The sequence below is a fragment of the Tachysurus fulvidraco genome, chromosome 1, assembly GCF_022655615.1.
Source record: "Tachysurus fulvidraco isolate hzauxx_2018 chromosome 1, HZAU_PFXX_2.0, whole genome shotgun sequence".
NCBI lineage: Eukaryota > Metazoa > Chordata > Actinopteri > Siluriformes > Bagridae > Tachysurus > Tachysurus fulvidraco.
Window position 1 is genome coordinate 15972384 of NC_062518.1, and position 18030 is coordinate 15990413.

General features: G+C 42.3%; 1 protein-coding gene across 2 annotated transcripts; it reads left to right on the forward strand.

Annotated features, from left to right (window-relative positions):
* Positions 1-102: 102 nt before the first annotated feature.
* jagn1b (jagunal homolog 1b) lies at positions 103-2998 on the forward strand. Of its 2 annotated transcripts, none has more exons than XM_027168423.2 (3): positions 103-209; positions 779-876; positions 2240-2998. In XM_027168423.2, the coding sequence occupies exons 2-3, from the start codon at positions 788-790 to the stop codon at positions 2697-2699; spliced, it is 549 nt and encodes a 182-aa protein (XP_027024224.1). In that variant the 5' UTR covers positions 103-209; positions 779-787; the 3' UTR covers positions 2700-2998. The 2 variants fall into 2 exon arrangements, with proteins under 2 accessions (XP_027024224.1, XP_027024225.1); XM_027168424.2 differs by having other exon boundaries at positions 169-218.
* The last annotated feature ends 15032 nt before the right edge of the window (positions 2999-18030 follow it).

Genomic DNA, 18030 nt, shown 5'->3' on the forward strand with positions numbered 1-18030 from the left:
TCCTCCAGGCCTGTAGAGGGAGTCAACACAAGGACCGAAGAGGAATCGCAGATGGTTAAAACCCAAATAGAAATATAGGACACTAGATAGGGCGAATAGAAACTAAGTGTTAATACACAGTGAAGTGCGTTAATGTAGGGTTCATGGAGGTTGTTTGAGATTTAGCTTCATGTGTACTAGTTTACTTGCAAGCGCCTGGTGGTTGAAAGGTAAGTCAAGTAAGTTTAATGTCTTTTTTTTTAAATAAATGATATTAATCTGTGAATTATATTGTAGTCATTTTATTATACATTTATTTTTCACATGCTGTTCAATTTGGCATTTTGTGGTACCAGGAAAATAGCAAGTTTGCTAACGTCCTGACAAAAAAACGTGGAGTTTTAAACGAAACGTCAGCACGAAGAGTTAACAACCTCCAGAGTTGTAGTTAATAAATAACCTTTTCTGTCCTTACAGTGTAATAATAACTGTAAGGCTTTCTTTAGCAGTGTATTACCAAGTGAAAATAAGGGTTCAGTTAGTTGGGAGTCGGCTCTTTTGATTCCTGTTCCGGAACATCGAGTCGATTCTGAAGCCAATATTCATTCATTAAATTATTTATTAATTATGATATTAATATATTAATGACAATTGTAATTACCCGTAATTAGGGTTGTGTGTTGTTTCTGGATGTCTTTAATGTAAGAGGAGTAAGACCCAAAGTGTTTACAGTGACGTCATAGGACGTCAGAATTGCTCACAATACTAAAATCTCCCATGATGCTGTTTTGCTGTTCAGGGGGTTTCCATGGCATCGCGGGCCGGACCGAGAGTAGAGGGTACAGATGGAAGTGACTATCAGCACCGGGAACGTGTGGCCTCACACTATCAAATTAGGTGTGTGTGTGTGTGTGTGTGTGTGTGTGTGTGAGAGAGAGAGAGAGAGAGAGAGTGTGTGTGTGTGTGTGTGTGTGTGAGAGTGAGAGAGTGAGAGAGAGAGAGAGTGGGTGGATATGTGTGTGTGTGAGAGTGGGTGGATATGTGTGTATGTGTGTGTGAGAGAGTGGGTGGATATGTGTGTGTGTGAGAGTGGGTGGATATGTGTGTGTGTGAGAGTGGGTGGATATGTGTGTGTGTGAGAGTGGGTGGATATGTGTGTGTGTGAGAGTGGGTGGATGTATGTGTGTGTGTGAGAGAGAGTGGGTGGATATGTGTGTGTGAGAGTGGGTGGATGTATGTGAGAGAGTGGGTGGATGTATGTGTGTGTGTGTGAGAGAGTGGGTGGATGTATGTGTGTGTGTGTGTGTGTGTGAGAGAGTGGGTGGATGTGTGTGTGTGTGTGAGAGAGTGGGTGGATGTGTGTGTGTGTGTGTGAGAGAGTGGGTGGATGTGTGTGTGTGTGTGTGAGAGAGTGGGTGGATGTGTGTGTGTGTGTGTGAGAGAGTGGGTGGATGTGTGTGTGTGTGTGTGAGAGAGTGGGTGGATGTGTGTGTGTGTGAGAGAGTGGGTGGATGTGTGTGTGTGTGAGAGAGTGGGTGGATGTGTGTGTGTGTGAGAGTGGGTGGATGTGTGTGTGTGAGAGTGGGTCCATGTGTGTGTGTGAGAGTGGGTCCATGTGTGTGTGTGTGAGAGTGGGTCCATGTGTGTGTGTGTGAGAGTGGGTCCATGTGTGTGTGTGTGAGAGTGGGTCCGTGTGTGTGTGTGAGAGTGGGTCCATGTGTGAGAGTGGGTCCATGTGTGAGTGTGAGAGTGGGTCCATGTGTGTGTGTGAGAGTGAGTGGGTGGATGGATATGCGTGTGAGTGGGCGGGTGGATGTGTGTGTGTATGTGTGTGTGTGTGAGTGGGTGGGTGGATGTGTGTGTGTGTGTGTGGTTCTGTGTGGGGGTATGCAGCTGGTTTTTAGGTAAAATCACAAAGCAGGTAATCATTATTTTAGTTTGTTTAACTTTTTCCACCCTTTTAGCTAATCTTTATTTGGAGTTAAATCAGAATCATTTCGTTGCTCACGTCTGTATGATAATTCCTTTTGAACATGAGATTGAATGTGATTGGTCAATTCAGAACACAGCCACACCTCCAAATAACCAGATTAATGTAATTTTTTTTCTTAGCGTTTATTATTGATTCTGAGTATTTTTCTCTTAATTTATGTGTGTTTTAATTTTACATTGAGGGTGGAAAACGTTAATGCTACCTAAATTACACAATGTAAATATGTAAATGCTACAACTCTGCTGACTGCCAAATTTCCTTCACCAGTGTTGCACTGAAATCAGAAATCCGAAAGCTGAACATGGTTCACGTGGCACTGTGGGTGTTAGTTTTGGCCCAGGTGGCGGTGAGCCAGCTGAATTTACTGTCCCACAAAGTGGTGTCCAGCCCCTATCAGTGGGAGTACCCTTACCTGCTGAGCATCATTCCCACCGTGCTGAACTTCATGGCACTGCCCAAGAACACCATCGGCTACCTGGCCGTGTCCATGATCGGCGCCGGTCTGTTTTGTGTAGCACCCATCATCTACGGTGCCATGGAGATGTTCCCTGTGGCACAGCAGCTCTACCGGCACGGCAAAGCATACCGCTTCATCTTCGGCTTTTCTGCAGTGTCTGTCCTCTACCTGTTTATTGTGGTGGCTGTGCAGGTACACGCCTGGCAGATTTACTACAGCAAGAAGCTGCTTGATGCCTGGTTCACCACACAGGACAAGAAAAAGAAATGAAACCAGCTACAAAAATTAACATCTTCATATTTTCACGTTACCTTTCAAGGATGACCCTTGATCATGCAGAATGGTCTGAACTTGTGAAACTAAGCTCTCGTGTTTCCCCTTCACCGACCAGATTCTGATTAGTTTTGAGACTTCCTGTTGTCCTGGCATAAAAAAATGTTAACGTGCATAACATCCACCCATTAATATTTCTATATTTCTAATATTTCTATATTTCTAATATTTCTAAATGAACAGAAAATAGAATTGTAGTTATTTAAAGGCAAAATAAAGTTTGGATTTTTAAAGAAGTCGTTGTTACTGTTTGTTCATTTCTGTGATATTTGGAATGAAAAATAAAATCTGGATAATTACTGGCACCCCAGGTGGTAACCTAGTGGTCAGAAGTATTCAAGACTCACTAACTGGTCATCTCCAGAAATCCACTAAGTCACTCACAACTAAAAATAAGTGAAAAACATGAAACGTGAGAAACCTTTTAGAGGAAAATAGAAGAAATGTTCATTCATTGAAACTCCAAATAAAGATCAAATGTTTCTTTAATATAGCACGTTTGCCTCACACCTCCAGGGTCGGGGGTTTGATTCCCACCTCCGCCTTGTGTGGGTGGAGTTTGCATGTTCTCCCCGTGCCTCGTGGGTTTCCTCCGGATACTCCGGTTTCCTCCCCCGGTCCAAAGACATGCATGGTAGGTTGATTAGCATCTCTAGAAAATTGTCCGTAGTGTGTGTGTGTGTGAGCGAATGAGAGTGTGTGTGTGCCATGCGATGGGTTGGCACTCCATCCAGGGTGTATCCTGCCTTGATGCCCGATGACACCTGAGATAGGCACAGGCTCCCCGTGACCCGAGAAGTTCGGATAAGCGGTAGAAAATGAATGAATGAATGATTGTTTCTTTAATATTTTCTTCACATCTCCTTGTATTCATACGATCGCTGAAGTCAAAAAGCACGATAAACCTGGCAACCCTACCGACCCTGTGTTTACCCAGGACACACACTCCTAGAGGATGGGGTATAATATCAATTGACATATGAAGTTTAATTTCTATATAATATTTAGATTAAGCATTTAAATTTTTATACTCAGACTAAAAGCTAAAATTGTGAGTCAACCGTTTACTGAATTCGACAGCAATGTGGATTTAAAATGAACTTTATATTCAATATTTTACTTTATAGCCTACATCCACTAGGGGGAGACATACACTAGGGAAGAAAGAAGCGTCTATTCTTTTTCAGAGACTTTATACAAAAAAACAGAAAGCCTTGACTCTTGAAAAGGAAACATGATGCATTGGCGATTTCTGTAGGATTCCAAATAGATGTTTGTCTGATTTCACAAATCGTCTATTTTAATGCTGCATCCGTCTTGAATTTAACAGTCAGCTGTATGCATGAGCTCAGACACTTTGAAAGGAAACGAGATATGGAAAGAGCTCTGAATCATCCTGTGTGTGTGCACGCTCTCTGAAGTCTTTACTGACACTCAAAACAAACTCCCGCTTGACCTACAAAACACAACAGTGCGTTTCCATAGTAACTATGCTGTCCCAATTGCAGGTCTCAGACTGTATGTAGGACTTGACATCAGCGTTTTCCTATCAGACAGAGAAGCTTGTGGAATCTAAAAAGCCCTCTACATTACCGCATCGAATCACAGAGGGAACCAACAAAGGGACAACTGAAGAACTCATTACATCTCTTTCTCTCATTCTCTCTCTTCCTCCGAAGAAGTTCTGGCGGTTCTGTAGGTTTCAGACACTTACCTGCGGTGTGACATGTCCTACGGGGAGCGTCAAACCATGAACCAATAGGAGCACCGAACCGGATGACACACTTAACGCAAAAACTTCAAACCACCTCAGGGAAGATGTTGAAACAGTCATATGGACAGTACAGAAGAACGTCAGATGGACGGTACAGAAGAACGTCAGATGGACGGTACAGAAGAACGTCAGATGGACGGTACAGAAGAACGTCAGATGGACGGTATAGAAGAACGTCAGATGGACGGTACAGAAGGACATCAGATGGACGGTACAGAAGAACGTCAGATGGACGGTACAGAAGAACGTCAAAAAGAAGAAAGAAAAGCCATTTCTTTGCAGATCTTCACACCTTGGCTTGAAGAGTTCTGCTTGGATTTCGTTTTTCGTTTTTTTTTTTTTCAAATAAGTGACACACCACTTATTTTTTTCACAAATAACGAGGGCATTAATGTTGGACATTTGTGAGACCAGACGCACATTTCGAGACATTTCAGACTACTGAGCCCCATCCTGTGCCTCCAAAAAAGAACAGTGTGTGCAAAAGCATAGTGAAAGGTCAGAATCCGCCCCGTGTGAGAGCACAGAGGAACACTTTGGCCTGTTGCAGAGCCTCAACACATGTTAGTCCATTTTAGTGCCTAGAGAGAAATAGTTTGTCTGTGTTACAGAACCGTGAACTGCCTGAGATGACAGCAGGAGATAAAAAAAAAAAAAAAGCGGTGTACTTGAGGCAGGGGGTTGTTATGGAACGCTGGGAAACACAGATTTGTGTGTTCCTGTGTGAGATTCATGTTGGGTTTATGACAATGTTTGTTTTATTTTTAATTTTTTGCATCATGTGTGCTCTTTCTTTCCATCTCTAAAATCTGTGCGTGTAACAAATCCAACAGCGATCTGCTGTATACAGTATACAGTATGATCCAAGCATGGCTCAGGAGCTCTGCTACAACAAGCAACCAGCAGACAAATTTCACAAACATTCATTCATACATTTTCTCCCACTTATCCAAACTTCTCGGGTCTCAGGCGTCATCGGGCATAGAGGCAGGATACACCCTGGACGGAGTGCCAACCCATCACAGGGCACACACACACTCTCATTCACTCACACACTCACACACTACGGACAATTTTCCAGAGATGCCAATCAACCTACCATGCATGTCTTTGGACCGGGGGAGGAAACCGGAGTACCCGGAAGAAACCCCGAGGCACAGGGAGAACATACAAACTCCACACACACAAGGCGGAGGCCGGAATTGAACCCCCAACCCTGGAGGTGTGAGGCGAACATGCCAACCACTAAGCCACCGTGCCCCCCATTTCACAAACAACCCAAAAAAAAAAAAGGACACCAGAGAAGAGACAAAGCTGACAAGTCATGCATTGAGTTCATGTACGTGCTTTCTTCTGCTTTCTTCATGTGATACAGCATGATGGATAGGGGAATGGATCCAAGACTAAACTACAGAGAAAAAATGTAAAACAGTTAGTTTAGAGGTAAAACTCTGAGCCTCCACTGCGTCTGTGCCCCCGGATGACCTTTGAGCTTGACTTCACCTTGTTTAGTCTATCTCAGAGATTTGTTTTGGTGGAAAAACGGTTACCAGCAGTTATACTGTTACATTTTATTATAAACAGTGTGTGTGTGTGTGTGTGTGTGTGTGTGTGTGTGTGTGTGTGTGTGTGTGTGTGTGTGTGTGGTTAACTCAGAAACTGGAGAGTCCCAACAACTGTATTTATCCAACTGGTAACAAAATCTCTCTCTTTTCTTTTTCTGGCTCTCTCACATCATCACTGATTCATAAACAGAAGTGTTAATGAAGCTGAGCTGCATTATTTACGCGTCCTCGTCTGCCGCTGATACGTACAGTAGCATCATCACTCGCTGTCATTGTCCCTGATCGTATTTAGCAGCGTGTTTAGTTACTCGCTTGCGGCGTGACACGCTTTTCTCGGCAGTGATTACCAGTAATGATCCTGCTGCGTGTTTTGGCTGTATTTGAGCGCCCTCGTTCCCAGAGAACCTCAAACGCCCATGATGGACGAGGACTTTTGGGGATTACTGACAAACAGCTTGGAGCTTCTGTAGCGACAGGAGAGAGAGTAATGTGGTGCCACGATGCTGCTCGGAGAAATAACAAGGAGAATATTTGCCACTGTAAAAAAAAAATAAAAAGGATGCAATAAATAAGACACTTGGGTGATGTAGCACAGCAAAGTCTTTTATTCCTTTATTGTTATGTGGAGCATCCGCAATAGTGTACAAGCTGTTACTATGGAAACGATAACATACTAGAGCAAGCTCCTTAATATACAGCTGTGATTTGCGGCTGCGTTTCTGTCGACACCTTCAGAGCAGAGCTTCACCAAAAATCTGTTTCATCCTGAGAGAAAACAAACACACACACACACACACACACACACACACACACACACACACACACACACACACACAAACATATATACACGCACACAAACACACACACACACAAACATACACACACAAACATATACACACACACAAACATACACACACGCACACACACACACAAACACACACAAACACACACACACACACACACAAACATACACACAAACATACACACACACACAAACATACACACAAACACACACACGCACACACACACACACAAACACACACAAACACACACACAAACATACACACACACACAAACATACACACACACACACAAACACAAAAACACACACAAAGACAGACACACACACACAAAGACAGACACACACAGACACACAAACATACACACACACACAAACATACACACACACACACAAACACAAAAACACACACAAAGACAGACACACACACACAAAGACAGACACACACAGACACACAAAACCACACACAGACATACCCACACAGACACACACATACACACACCCCACACCCACAGACAGACACACTCACACCCCACACCCCCACACAGACATACACACAGACACACCCCACACAGGCAGACACAACACACACACACACACACACACACACACACACACACACACACAAAGACAGACACACACACGGACACACACACAGACAGATAGACACACACAAGGACACACACACACCGACAGACAGACACACACACCCACACACAGACAGACAGACACACGCCTTTGAACCCCCCCCCCCACCCCCCCCCCATCTGTGTACAGATCCTATACTTTGCCACATACTGTGTTGTTGTCATTTGAGCCTCTGGTTTATGAGCATGTAAATTACAGCTGTTACAGATCGTCTGCACCTGTCTAGAGATTAAAGTTTGAAGTTCAAAGCTATTTATTCACACACTTAGTAAGAGTGTGGATTTAACCCTAAAGTGCTTCTTAGTGTTGTTAGGGGCTGAGTGAATGTCATGTGTGAGTGAAAAAAAAAGATTTCTGAAGTGTGTGGAGAGACTGAGCTACAGTATGATGTAGTGTGTGTGTATATGTGTGTGTGTGTGTGTGTGTATATGTGTGTGTGTGTGTGTGTGTGTGTGTGTGTGTGCCCATCTGACCTTTACTTGGGTCATTTCCATTTCCATTACTTCCAAGAAAGTCCATATCCATCTGTCCCTGGCTGTTGCGCCAAGGTACCCAGACACACCAAAATAAAGACGGTGAAGCACTTCCTGTCTGAACGTCTTATTTAAAGCTATTTATCTGAGGTTATTTCCTGACCACGGCACGAGGTCAAGGCACCACAAAGCCACAGGCGTGGTGTCCGGAATTTCACAAAAAAGCAACACACCATTTTTTTTTACTCTCACTTGTAAAAAAAAATGTGAATGCGGCCGTTTAACCCAGCTGGAGATTAACATAGCACGTCTGTTTTGGCCCGAAATCTCGGGGAGAAAAAAGCAGGAGAAAGTTGTTTTAGGCAGTCAGAACTTTCACATCTCAAAATTACACACTAATCGCTGTCAATTGCTTGGTGAAACTTTCACATAAGTACAATAGCCGAATGAGCCAAAAGCTGCATTTCCTCAAAATGACTCTTTTCCTCGAGGCAGATTTTAGACTGTGCGATCGATTTCAGCTCACTTTCATCATCTGTACGACAAAGTAGCCGTATTCTATAACTGAACGTCTGATAGTGTGTTCTTCTGGTCAGACTACAGGATGAAGGTCCTCTAATGATCCTAAACTGCAATTAAAGTAAAATTACTACAGATGTTCTGCTTAATGGGGGGGCATGGTGGCTTAGTGGTTAGCACGTTCGCCTCACACCTCCAGGGTTGGGGTTTCAATTCCTGCCGCTGCCTTGTGTGTGTGGAGTTTGTATGTTCTCCCTGTGCCTCTGGGTTTCTTCCGGGTACTCCGGTTTCCTCCCCCGGTCCAAAGACATACATGGTAGGTTGATTGGCATCTCTGGAAAATTGTCCGTAGTGTGTGAGTGTGTGAGTGAATGAGAGTGTATGTGTGCCCTGTGATGGGTTGGCACTCCGTCCAGGGTGTATCCTGCCTCTATGCCCGATGACGCCTGAGACCCGAGAAGTTTGGATAAGTGGGAGAAAATGTATGAATGAATGTTTGTGAAATTTGTCTGCTGGTTGCTTGTTGTAGCAGAGCTCCTGAGCCATGCTTGGATCATACTGTATACTGTATACAGCAGATCGCTGTTGGATTTGTTACACGCACAGATTTTAGAGATGGAAAGAAAGAGCACACATGATGCAAAAAACACTGTGAGTGTGTGAGTGAATGAGAGTGTATGTGTGCCCTGTGATGGGTTGGCACTCCGTCCAGGGTGTATCCTGCCTCGATCCCCATGACCCTAGGTAGTTCAGATAAGCGGTAAAAGATGAATGAATGAATGTTCTTCTTATGTCATCAATCAGTGTGATAAAAAAAAAAACCAACACACGTGATCTTCTGTGTGAGCTTAAGCTTAAGGTTTTATGGGTGTTTTTTTCTGTCCATTAGAAAGACAAGAACCAATAGAATATTTAGTGGTTTTCGACGATCGTAGCCATATTTGCTGTTTCAGTACATTCACTAGCGTGTGTTTTCGACTACATTTCCTGACTTTAATACGCTGCACATGCCCAGCCCCCCCTTTAGGTACTGTAAATGCAGTGCACCTGCGATTACACAACAATCGTGAGCCCTTAAGATGGCATCAATAGCAAAACAAGTACAGCAAAAATGGATTAGATAAAAAAATGAAAGGGAACCCAATGTTTTTAAACCCCTCAGGTTTATCAGAGCTAAGAACAGCAGCACTTAGTCGAACCTGTAAAAACATTTTCTCTTAGATGTGACACAACTGACAAGTCCTGTATTTATGTTCCTGTGGTACTGAAGAATTCACGATGTGATTAGTGACCAGGAGAGCTGCCATCTCTGGGACGTAACAACGACGAATGCTACAGAGTGATGTTTAGAGACATCCATGAAATGTAGAAGAGTTGGAGCGGCTTTGGGCTGAGAACTCTGGACGAGTGATGACGGATGATTCGTCTATCAGGCCTGGTCTGGTCTCTGGAGTCTCTTAAGGAATCCAGAATGGATTAGCAGGATTTGGTCCCGGTCCACTTTGGATACAGGTGCTTCAGTGTTAACACATGCTCAGGTCCTGAGGGAGCAAAGCTGAACAAATCTGAAGAAGAGAGATGAATTCTGAGGCCTTGGCTTGGAAGTCAGACATGTGATGCTCACTTGGTAATTAAGGGGGTCATAAATAAAAGGATCTATTCATCCATGGTGAAAGAAAAAGGTATTCTTGAGAGTTGGCAAGTCAAACAATTGCTTTCTCTTTGCCCGCTTGGTACATCTGAAAGGCTTTAACTGCTTGTAAGGAAAAAGACGCTCCCTTAAATTACCAGACAGATGAGATGTCTGGCTTCCTCCTCTTTAACTTGTGTGTGTTTTTGTGTGTGTATGTGTGTGTGTGTGTGTGTGTGTGTGTGTGTGTGTGTGTGTGTGTGTGTGGCCATGGATTAATTTGTTTATCAGCCTCCATCTCATCACTGTTTCTCTAACATTAAACATGTTCTTTCTTGAAGCATTTTCGTCTCTTTGAGTCCTTGTCCATGTTTAATCTTTGCATAACCTTCGCCACTCATATGGAGCCTTGCGTAAGTATTTATCCCTTGAACTTTTCCCCATTTTGGTGTTGCAACCTGGAAGTGAAATGTGAACATTCATAAATCATCCTGTGGTATTAAAGCATGTACTGGAGGGATTTATATTGTTTATATTGTTTCTATTAGTTTAATAAAGGCAACCTGTGTGCAATTAAAGTGTGCTAGAAAATCTCTTGAAAAATAAAAACGTCTGCTTACTGTATGTAAAGTTTCTTAGAAAACATGCCTAAAGAAACCACATTAAGGAGACCAAGGAGCTATCAGAAAAGTCCAGGCTCAAGTTCAGAAAAGCATCAATCAGGATTTATTCATTCTTTCATTTTCTACCACTTATCCGAACTTCTCGGGTCACGGGGAGCCTGTGTCTATCTCAGACGTCATCGGGCATCGAGGCAGGATACACCCTGGACGGAGTGCCAACCCATCACAGGGCACACACACTCTCATTCACTCACACACTCACACACTACGGACAATTTTCCAGAGATGCCAATCAACCTACCATGCATGTCTTTGGACCGGGGGAGGAAACCGGAGTACCCGGAGGAAACCCCGAGGCACGGGGAGAACATGCAAACTCCACACACACGAGGCGGAGGCGGGAATCGAACCCCCAACCCTGGAGGTGTGAGGCGAACATGCTAACCGCTAAGCCACCGTGGCCCCCCCCCAATCAGGATTTAGTCAGGAAACAAAAAATCCAAACTTTACATCAATTATTTAAGAAATGGACGCAACCAAGTCTAGAGGAAGTGAGTTCCATTTAAAGTCAGAGACGTAACCTAGAAGCCTTTAAACGTTTAATACGATGCTTCCACCACCATGTTTCACTGTACAGAGCAGGGATGGATTTCTAAATCCGAACAGTTAAAATTTGCTTCTCATCAGACCAGTAAAACATTTTCCACATGCCTTTTAGCTGCCAATTCCAAAAATATTTCATCTTGATTACCCATAAAGCCCAGCTTTGTTGCATCTCCAGGTCATGGTTAAATTGTGAACAGCTTCTAGCATCTGAGCTACACAACTTACACAACTTCTGCACTATAAACATATTTTTAACTGGTGTATGCGTCATATATTTGTAGTATATATATATATTATTCATATGTGTTGTTTTCTACAACAAACTTGGGCGAATTTCCAATGTTGAAATAAAGTCATAAAGTCGCGGCTTGACAGTTTCAAATAGTGGATAAATAAATAAATTACAGATTGGCTGTTTTCAATCAGCTCTTGCATGTTGGAACAAACTGCAGACAAGTTGATTTCCCAGTCCTAAAATCATGTTGTTTTGAAAGTTGACTGATGAAGAGATCAGATGCGGCATACCTGAACTGGGGCCATGTGGTGGAAATAAACGAATGTGAGTTCTCTGCATGTGGGGACTGAGATTGTCTGCCATTTGGTGTGTGTTCAAACACAAAAACACACACACACACAAATTTTTTTTGACTGAATAAAGGCATGTGTGCAATCAATTCTTTCATGAAATATTCTAGCACAGAATATTCCCCAGTCCGCTAGAGGGCGCTCTCTCAGTAAAGAACTCGCTTTGGTTATATTTCCTATTTATTGTTGAACTGCTATAAAAATGTAGAGGCTTGCACTTTATTTTGTGGATAGATTCTTTACATTTGACCTTCTCTTGCTTTTCTGTTTTGAAGCTTTTCTGCTATTTTGGCGTTTTTGACCCTGCCTGGCATTATGAGTGATTCTGGACATTTGTTGCTCAATTAAATGTTGTGGACTGTCTGTGAAAGCAGATATCACAGTCGTTCACTCCCGAGATGTCCAAGTCTCTTAAAAAGTAGCTGCAAGTGCTGCTGTTCTAGAAAATGAACCAATCCGTTTAAAAAATTCGACAACACTGTGATGTAACTGCATGTATATAGTGAATATACCCAGCGCAGACCCCTAAGACATTGTGATAGAATGCTTTGCTCCACACTGTCTAAAGTGATAGATGTTAAATGTAGTATTTATCACACAGCATTGCTTTATCTGGCTATATCTCCTGGACCAAGATTTCCACAAATCTCCATTATACAGTACATAGATCTCCATTTCCGTGCTGTCTGTAATGAGCGTTCGAGATTAAAAGACGTCCCTTGCTTTCTTTTTATATTCATTTCCACAATACAAAGTGCCAAATCTTCACTAAGCACATAATAAAACAACCCCTGACTTGTACTCTTTTTGTTGCGTTAACCAAATGCTGTAAACGTAAATTGCTTCCTTTCACCAAACACTCTGCTTGTCATAAGAAGTTTTTCAATGTGTTGAACAAGACTAGTTTAAATTGTAAAATTACTCCACAGCATTGAGAGTCGAGTTTGATTTAGTTCCAGTGTAAGAAAAAAATGCGTAGTGTAAAAATAAGACGATGATGTTGAAGATCTTAATAAAGAACAAGAAGTTTATTCCAGCATAGCAGTGACAAAATACATGGCACACTTTGGGTTTGTCGGAGTCAGAAAGAACACGAACCCAGAGCAAATTCTGCTCAAACCTTATATACAGTTTTCCCTTTTGGTAATTTAAATGAAGTTTCGCTTTGAATGTGTATTGACGGTGAGAACTGAATGTCTCCCAAATGGCTGGGCTACACCTTGATGTCTAGCTGATAATAATGTTATTATTTATTTATTAATGATCTTTAAATGTTAATCATGGTCACGTACACCTTGTCTTGGTATTATTAGCACCCAAGTGGTCACTTTAAATGGTAATCGAGGCCACGTAGACCTTGGCTTGGTATGGTTATCAACCAAGTGGTCACTTCAAATGGTAATCGCGGTCACGTAGAACCTTTGTTCGTGGTGATCCCTAATGTCCTGCCGCCATCCCCATATTTATAATTGAATCACATTTATACGTTTAGAGTCCTAAACGTATTACCTTATGATACTTCTTAGGAATGAGCTCTTTTTAGATGTGTACCTTGGAGTGGAATTTGGGTGCAATTTCTGTAATTTCTTACAGTCCCCCCTTTGATGCTTTTGGCCCTGAAGCATCACATCACTTCCTTAATACAGATCACACCTCCCATTTTTTTTTTTTGGGCCGGTGCCCAGTTTCGGCGAAGCCCTTCCTTAGGTCATTCCCCTTCGGCCCTCAGAGAATCTTACCCATCATCGGAACTTCACCTCACGCACACTGGTTTTAGCTCCACTCCATAAGGCAAACATATCACAGGTTTTCTTCTTAAAGAATGTTCTATGTAAAATATTACTTGGGTTTGGAGCAGAGACATTCAGAAACCATCACAGCCAACGGGAACGTCCCAAATTGATCATTGAATTATCTGCAATTTGCCGTTTCAATATAGTACACATACAACATAACACAATGCATTGACAAAGAATGAGAAAGATGCATACACAAACAGCCGTTTTGAAAGTTACATCCCAAATCAGATCAGAATAGGCAATAACCAAATCACCACCATGCATTTGTTTAGTCAAGACATTATCTTTTCCCACAAGATCTTGTTGAGCTTTAACAATATGGACGTCTTTTCTCTGCATTAGCGACATTAGCATATTATCCAACTTTGGTAACTCAAAATCAAATTCTGGGATATCTTCCACAAAACCTAGTTGTTCCTCTGGATTCAATGACAGCGTTTGTTGGGTGATATTCACATATGGGAAGTAATACTGTCCTATTGACCAAGCTGTATCTGGTGTTATACAAAATGAGGTATCGTTCATCTGACAAAGTGTCTGGTTATCATTAACAAAGACAGAGAAGTGATCAAGAGTTGTGGTGACACATGTTTTCCTGTTTGAAACTATTACTCTTGTAAAATTATTGTGGACATGCATTATATTGATTTCACAAGCCTCATAATTAGTGTGGGGTGCCCCACATAATGGTTGTTTTTCCAGTTTTGTCACAGCGTTCCATGTCCAGTCCTCGCCATTCTCCTGATGGTAACTGTGTGATAAACCTAAAAGTCATTAAAGTCCATTCTTTAATACATTCTTCTGTAATATTCCCAAATTGTCTATGCTTAGAATCCTTTCAAACAATTCACCTTCCCATTAATACAATTTTCCCTTTTGGTAATTTAAATGAAGTTTCGCTTTGAATGTGTATTGACGGTAAGAACTGAATGTCTCCCAAATGGCTGGGCTACACCTTGTTGTCTAGCTGATGTCTTTAAATGTTAATCATGGTCACGTACACCTTGTCCTGGTATTGTTACAATTGCTAGCACCCAAGTGGTCACTTTAAATGGTAATCGCGGCCACGTAGACCTTGGCTTGGTATGGTTATCAACCAAGTGGTCACTTCAAATGGTAATCGCGGTCACGTAGACCCTTTGTTCGTGGTGATCCCTAATGTCCTGCCGCTGTCCCCATATTTATAATTGAATCACATTTATACGTTTAGAGTCCTAAACGTATTACCTTATGATACTTCTTAGGAATGAGCTCTTTTTAGATGTGTACCTTGGAGTGGAATTTGGGTGCAATATCTGTAATTTCTTACACCACTGTGACCAAAGATCTGGTTGAAGCTCTGCCCTCACCTATGGTCATGAGCTTTGGGTCATGACCGAAAGGACAAGATCCTGGATACAGGCGGCCGAAATGAGTTTCCTCCGTAGGGTGGCTGGATGCTCCCTTAGAGACAGGGTGATGAGCTCAGAGTAGAACCGCTGCTCCTCCACATCGAGAGGAGTCAGCTGAGGTGGCTCGGGCATCTGTTCCGGATACCTCCTGTTCCGAGCATGTCCAACTGGGAGGAGGCCCCGGGGAAGACCTAGGACACGCTGGAGGGACTATGTCTCTCGGGTGGACTGGGAACGCCTCGGTATTCCCCCGGAAGAACTGGAGGAAATGTCTGGGGAGAAGGAAGTCTGGCTGTCCCTGTTTAGACTGCTGCCCCTGCGACCTGGCCCCGGATAAGCGGTAGAAGATGGATGGATGGATGTGACCAAAGATGGCAAGGGCCAAATTTTAGGCAGTGCAAGAAATATTTTTTGTCTAACAGCAAAGTAAGATGCCAGACTCCAAAGAGTTTGTCTGAGACAAATGGCAACAGGAGATTCAGGCTATGTTTCATTCTATAAAAGAAGCCAGTGATGTCAAAGAGTCGGTGATGGTGGTTGAAACGATCCCAAAATCTTTATTTGACAATCAGTGAATTTTAATGCTTTCATGAAGCATCTCAGAGTGGTTAGAGTGACCGTGCTTACTCTTGTGCACCACTAAAAGCTGCTACAATGATCATTAGAACTAGTCCATGGAGCAGTAAATGAAAAAGGCCTGGTCTGATGAATCACATTTTCTTTTACATCCTGTGGATGGCCAGGTGTGTGTGTGTGTGTGTGATGTTTACCTGGGGAAAAGATGGCACCAGGATGCACTATGGGTCAATGGAGGCGGTGTGATGATCTGGGATGTTCTTCTGAGTAAGCTTAAGTCGTGGAATTCATGTGGAAGTTTCTTTCACTAAACATTGTATTACATAATGACCTCAGTCCGGAGGATGATGTTCCCTGAAACACTGGAAGAATTTTGGATCGTGAAACCTGACAAAGAGTTGAAGGTGTTGATTTGGCCTCCAAATTCCCCAGATCTAAATCCGATCTAGGTTCTGTGAGATGTGCCGGACAAAAAAGTCTGGTCTAAGCTGGCTTCACTTCACAACTTACAGTACAGGACTTAAAGGATCTGCTGCTAATCTCTTGGTGTCAGATACCACAGCACACCTTTAGAGGTCTTTTGGAATTCATGCTTCAAAGAGAGCTTTATTGGTGGCACAAGGAGGACTTAAAGGACAATGGACAGGTGGTTTATATGTTATGGATAATCCATCTGTTTGTAAAAGAAAGAACATAAACAAAAGGAGTGTTTTTCAGAGAAAGCCCTGCATCTGTATTTCTAATAATTCTTAAGATATCGAAGGCCTGTTGGGGACGTTTGAGATGACTCTGGAAATCTGTTAGTATATTACACACACACTTTATAATTGCAGGCAGCTGGGGAAAAATATATAAGTGCATGAGACGAAGCCAAAAGGAGATCAGACCATCATCATGTTTTGGTCTTGTTAAAAACAAACAACAGTTTTTATGGATTCGCTTCAACACTGTAGTCTGCCCTCATAAACGCTAACTACAGTGTTGTTCACTGTGATCATTAGTCATATCGCTTGCAATATAGATTCACATGTCTACACTATCAGGGATATATTAAGCAATACGATGAAAAATAATGAAGATTAACGACACTCCGTTGCTAGCATGGTTAATCTGTCATGACGTTTTTTGTTTTGTTTTTCCCATTTCTTTTCTTTTTCTTTCCATGTCCCTGGATTCCATTTCAGACCACCAGTTCAGAGCAACCAGGTGTTAGTGCAATTAGAAGGATTATGATGCGTGTTGTACTACGATTTGTGTTGTTGGGAAAGATTTACTCCATGTTCTCTTGTAGCTAACTTTTTATGAGTGTCGCATATTTGGCATCGACGGTTGGTATTTCTCACTAGACAAAACCTGTGACTTATGGTAACTCATAAAGTTCTAAATGCATTAAGAAACCAGAAAAAAAAGGCAACACCACCAAAAACTGACCCTCACCATCATTTTTTATATAAGACCATCCTTAAAAATATTTTGGTTTGCGGTAACATTAAAAAAAAAGGGTCGGTAGGTAGTTTTTCAAGTTTCACTGTAAAAAAAAATGGTACAATTTTGTTGATGGTGATTACATAGGTATGACTTTAAACAAATTAGAATATCGTGACATCACTGACTGGGTCTTCAACACGTGCCTTCGGGCGCATCATTGCAAACCTTATTTTGATGCTGGACAGTTTTTCCAGAACTTCGTGCCAAGTTAAAGCGGTGTCGAGCTGTTTTAATGACTTTTTCAGATGTATTATGGCACCCGAACCCGTATGACTTTGAACGGTGACCGCGAACGTTTTGTTCACTGCAGCCGCAGCCATCATTACCGAGCGCGAACCGTTGACTCTAAGTGAATGAGAGAATGAGACGAAGCAAACGCACAGGCCATAGTGTGACATCCGGTAACCAATAGTGTAAACATAGATGACGTCACAGGTTTTTATTTAAAAGAAAGAACGTAGCCTTCGTTTGTATGTTGGCCTAGGCAATTTATAGATTTACAATATTTACTAAAATAGCTTTTGTATTAGTTGTTTGTAGAGTAAAAAAAAAACTGGTCGGTCTTAAATTGACAAGGTTGGTTGGGTTACGGCAAACAATAATATTTTTAAGGGTGGCCTAATTTATTAATTTCACTTACTTTGGACTAATTCTATTTTCTCACCCTCTATTCTGCAATTTTTGGTGGTCAAAAAACACAAGCCATCTCATTAATATTAACATGCTGCAGCCAATCAGCAATCATCATCCCAGGCTCACCAAGCTGCCCCTGCTGGGCCCCTGAAAAAGGAT

What these genes read in the sequence shown, in the direction of transcription:
- jagn1b (XM_027168423.2), top strand. Translation starts at nt 788, where the DNA reads ATGGCATCGCGGGCCGGACCGAGAGTAGAGGGTACAGATGGAAGTGAC. An exon ending in GCCTCACACTATCAAATTAG is followed by an intron (nt 877 to 2,239) that starts GTGTGTGTGTGT and finishes TTCCTTCACCAG; the next exon opens with TGTTGCACTGAAATCAGAAA.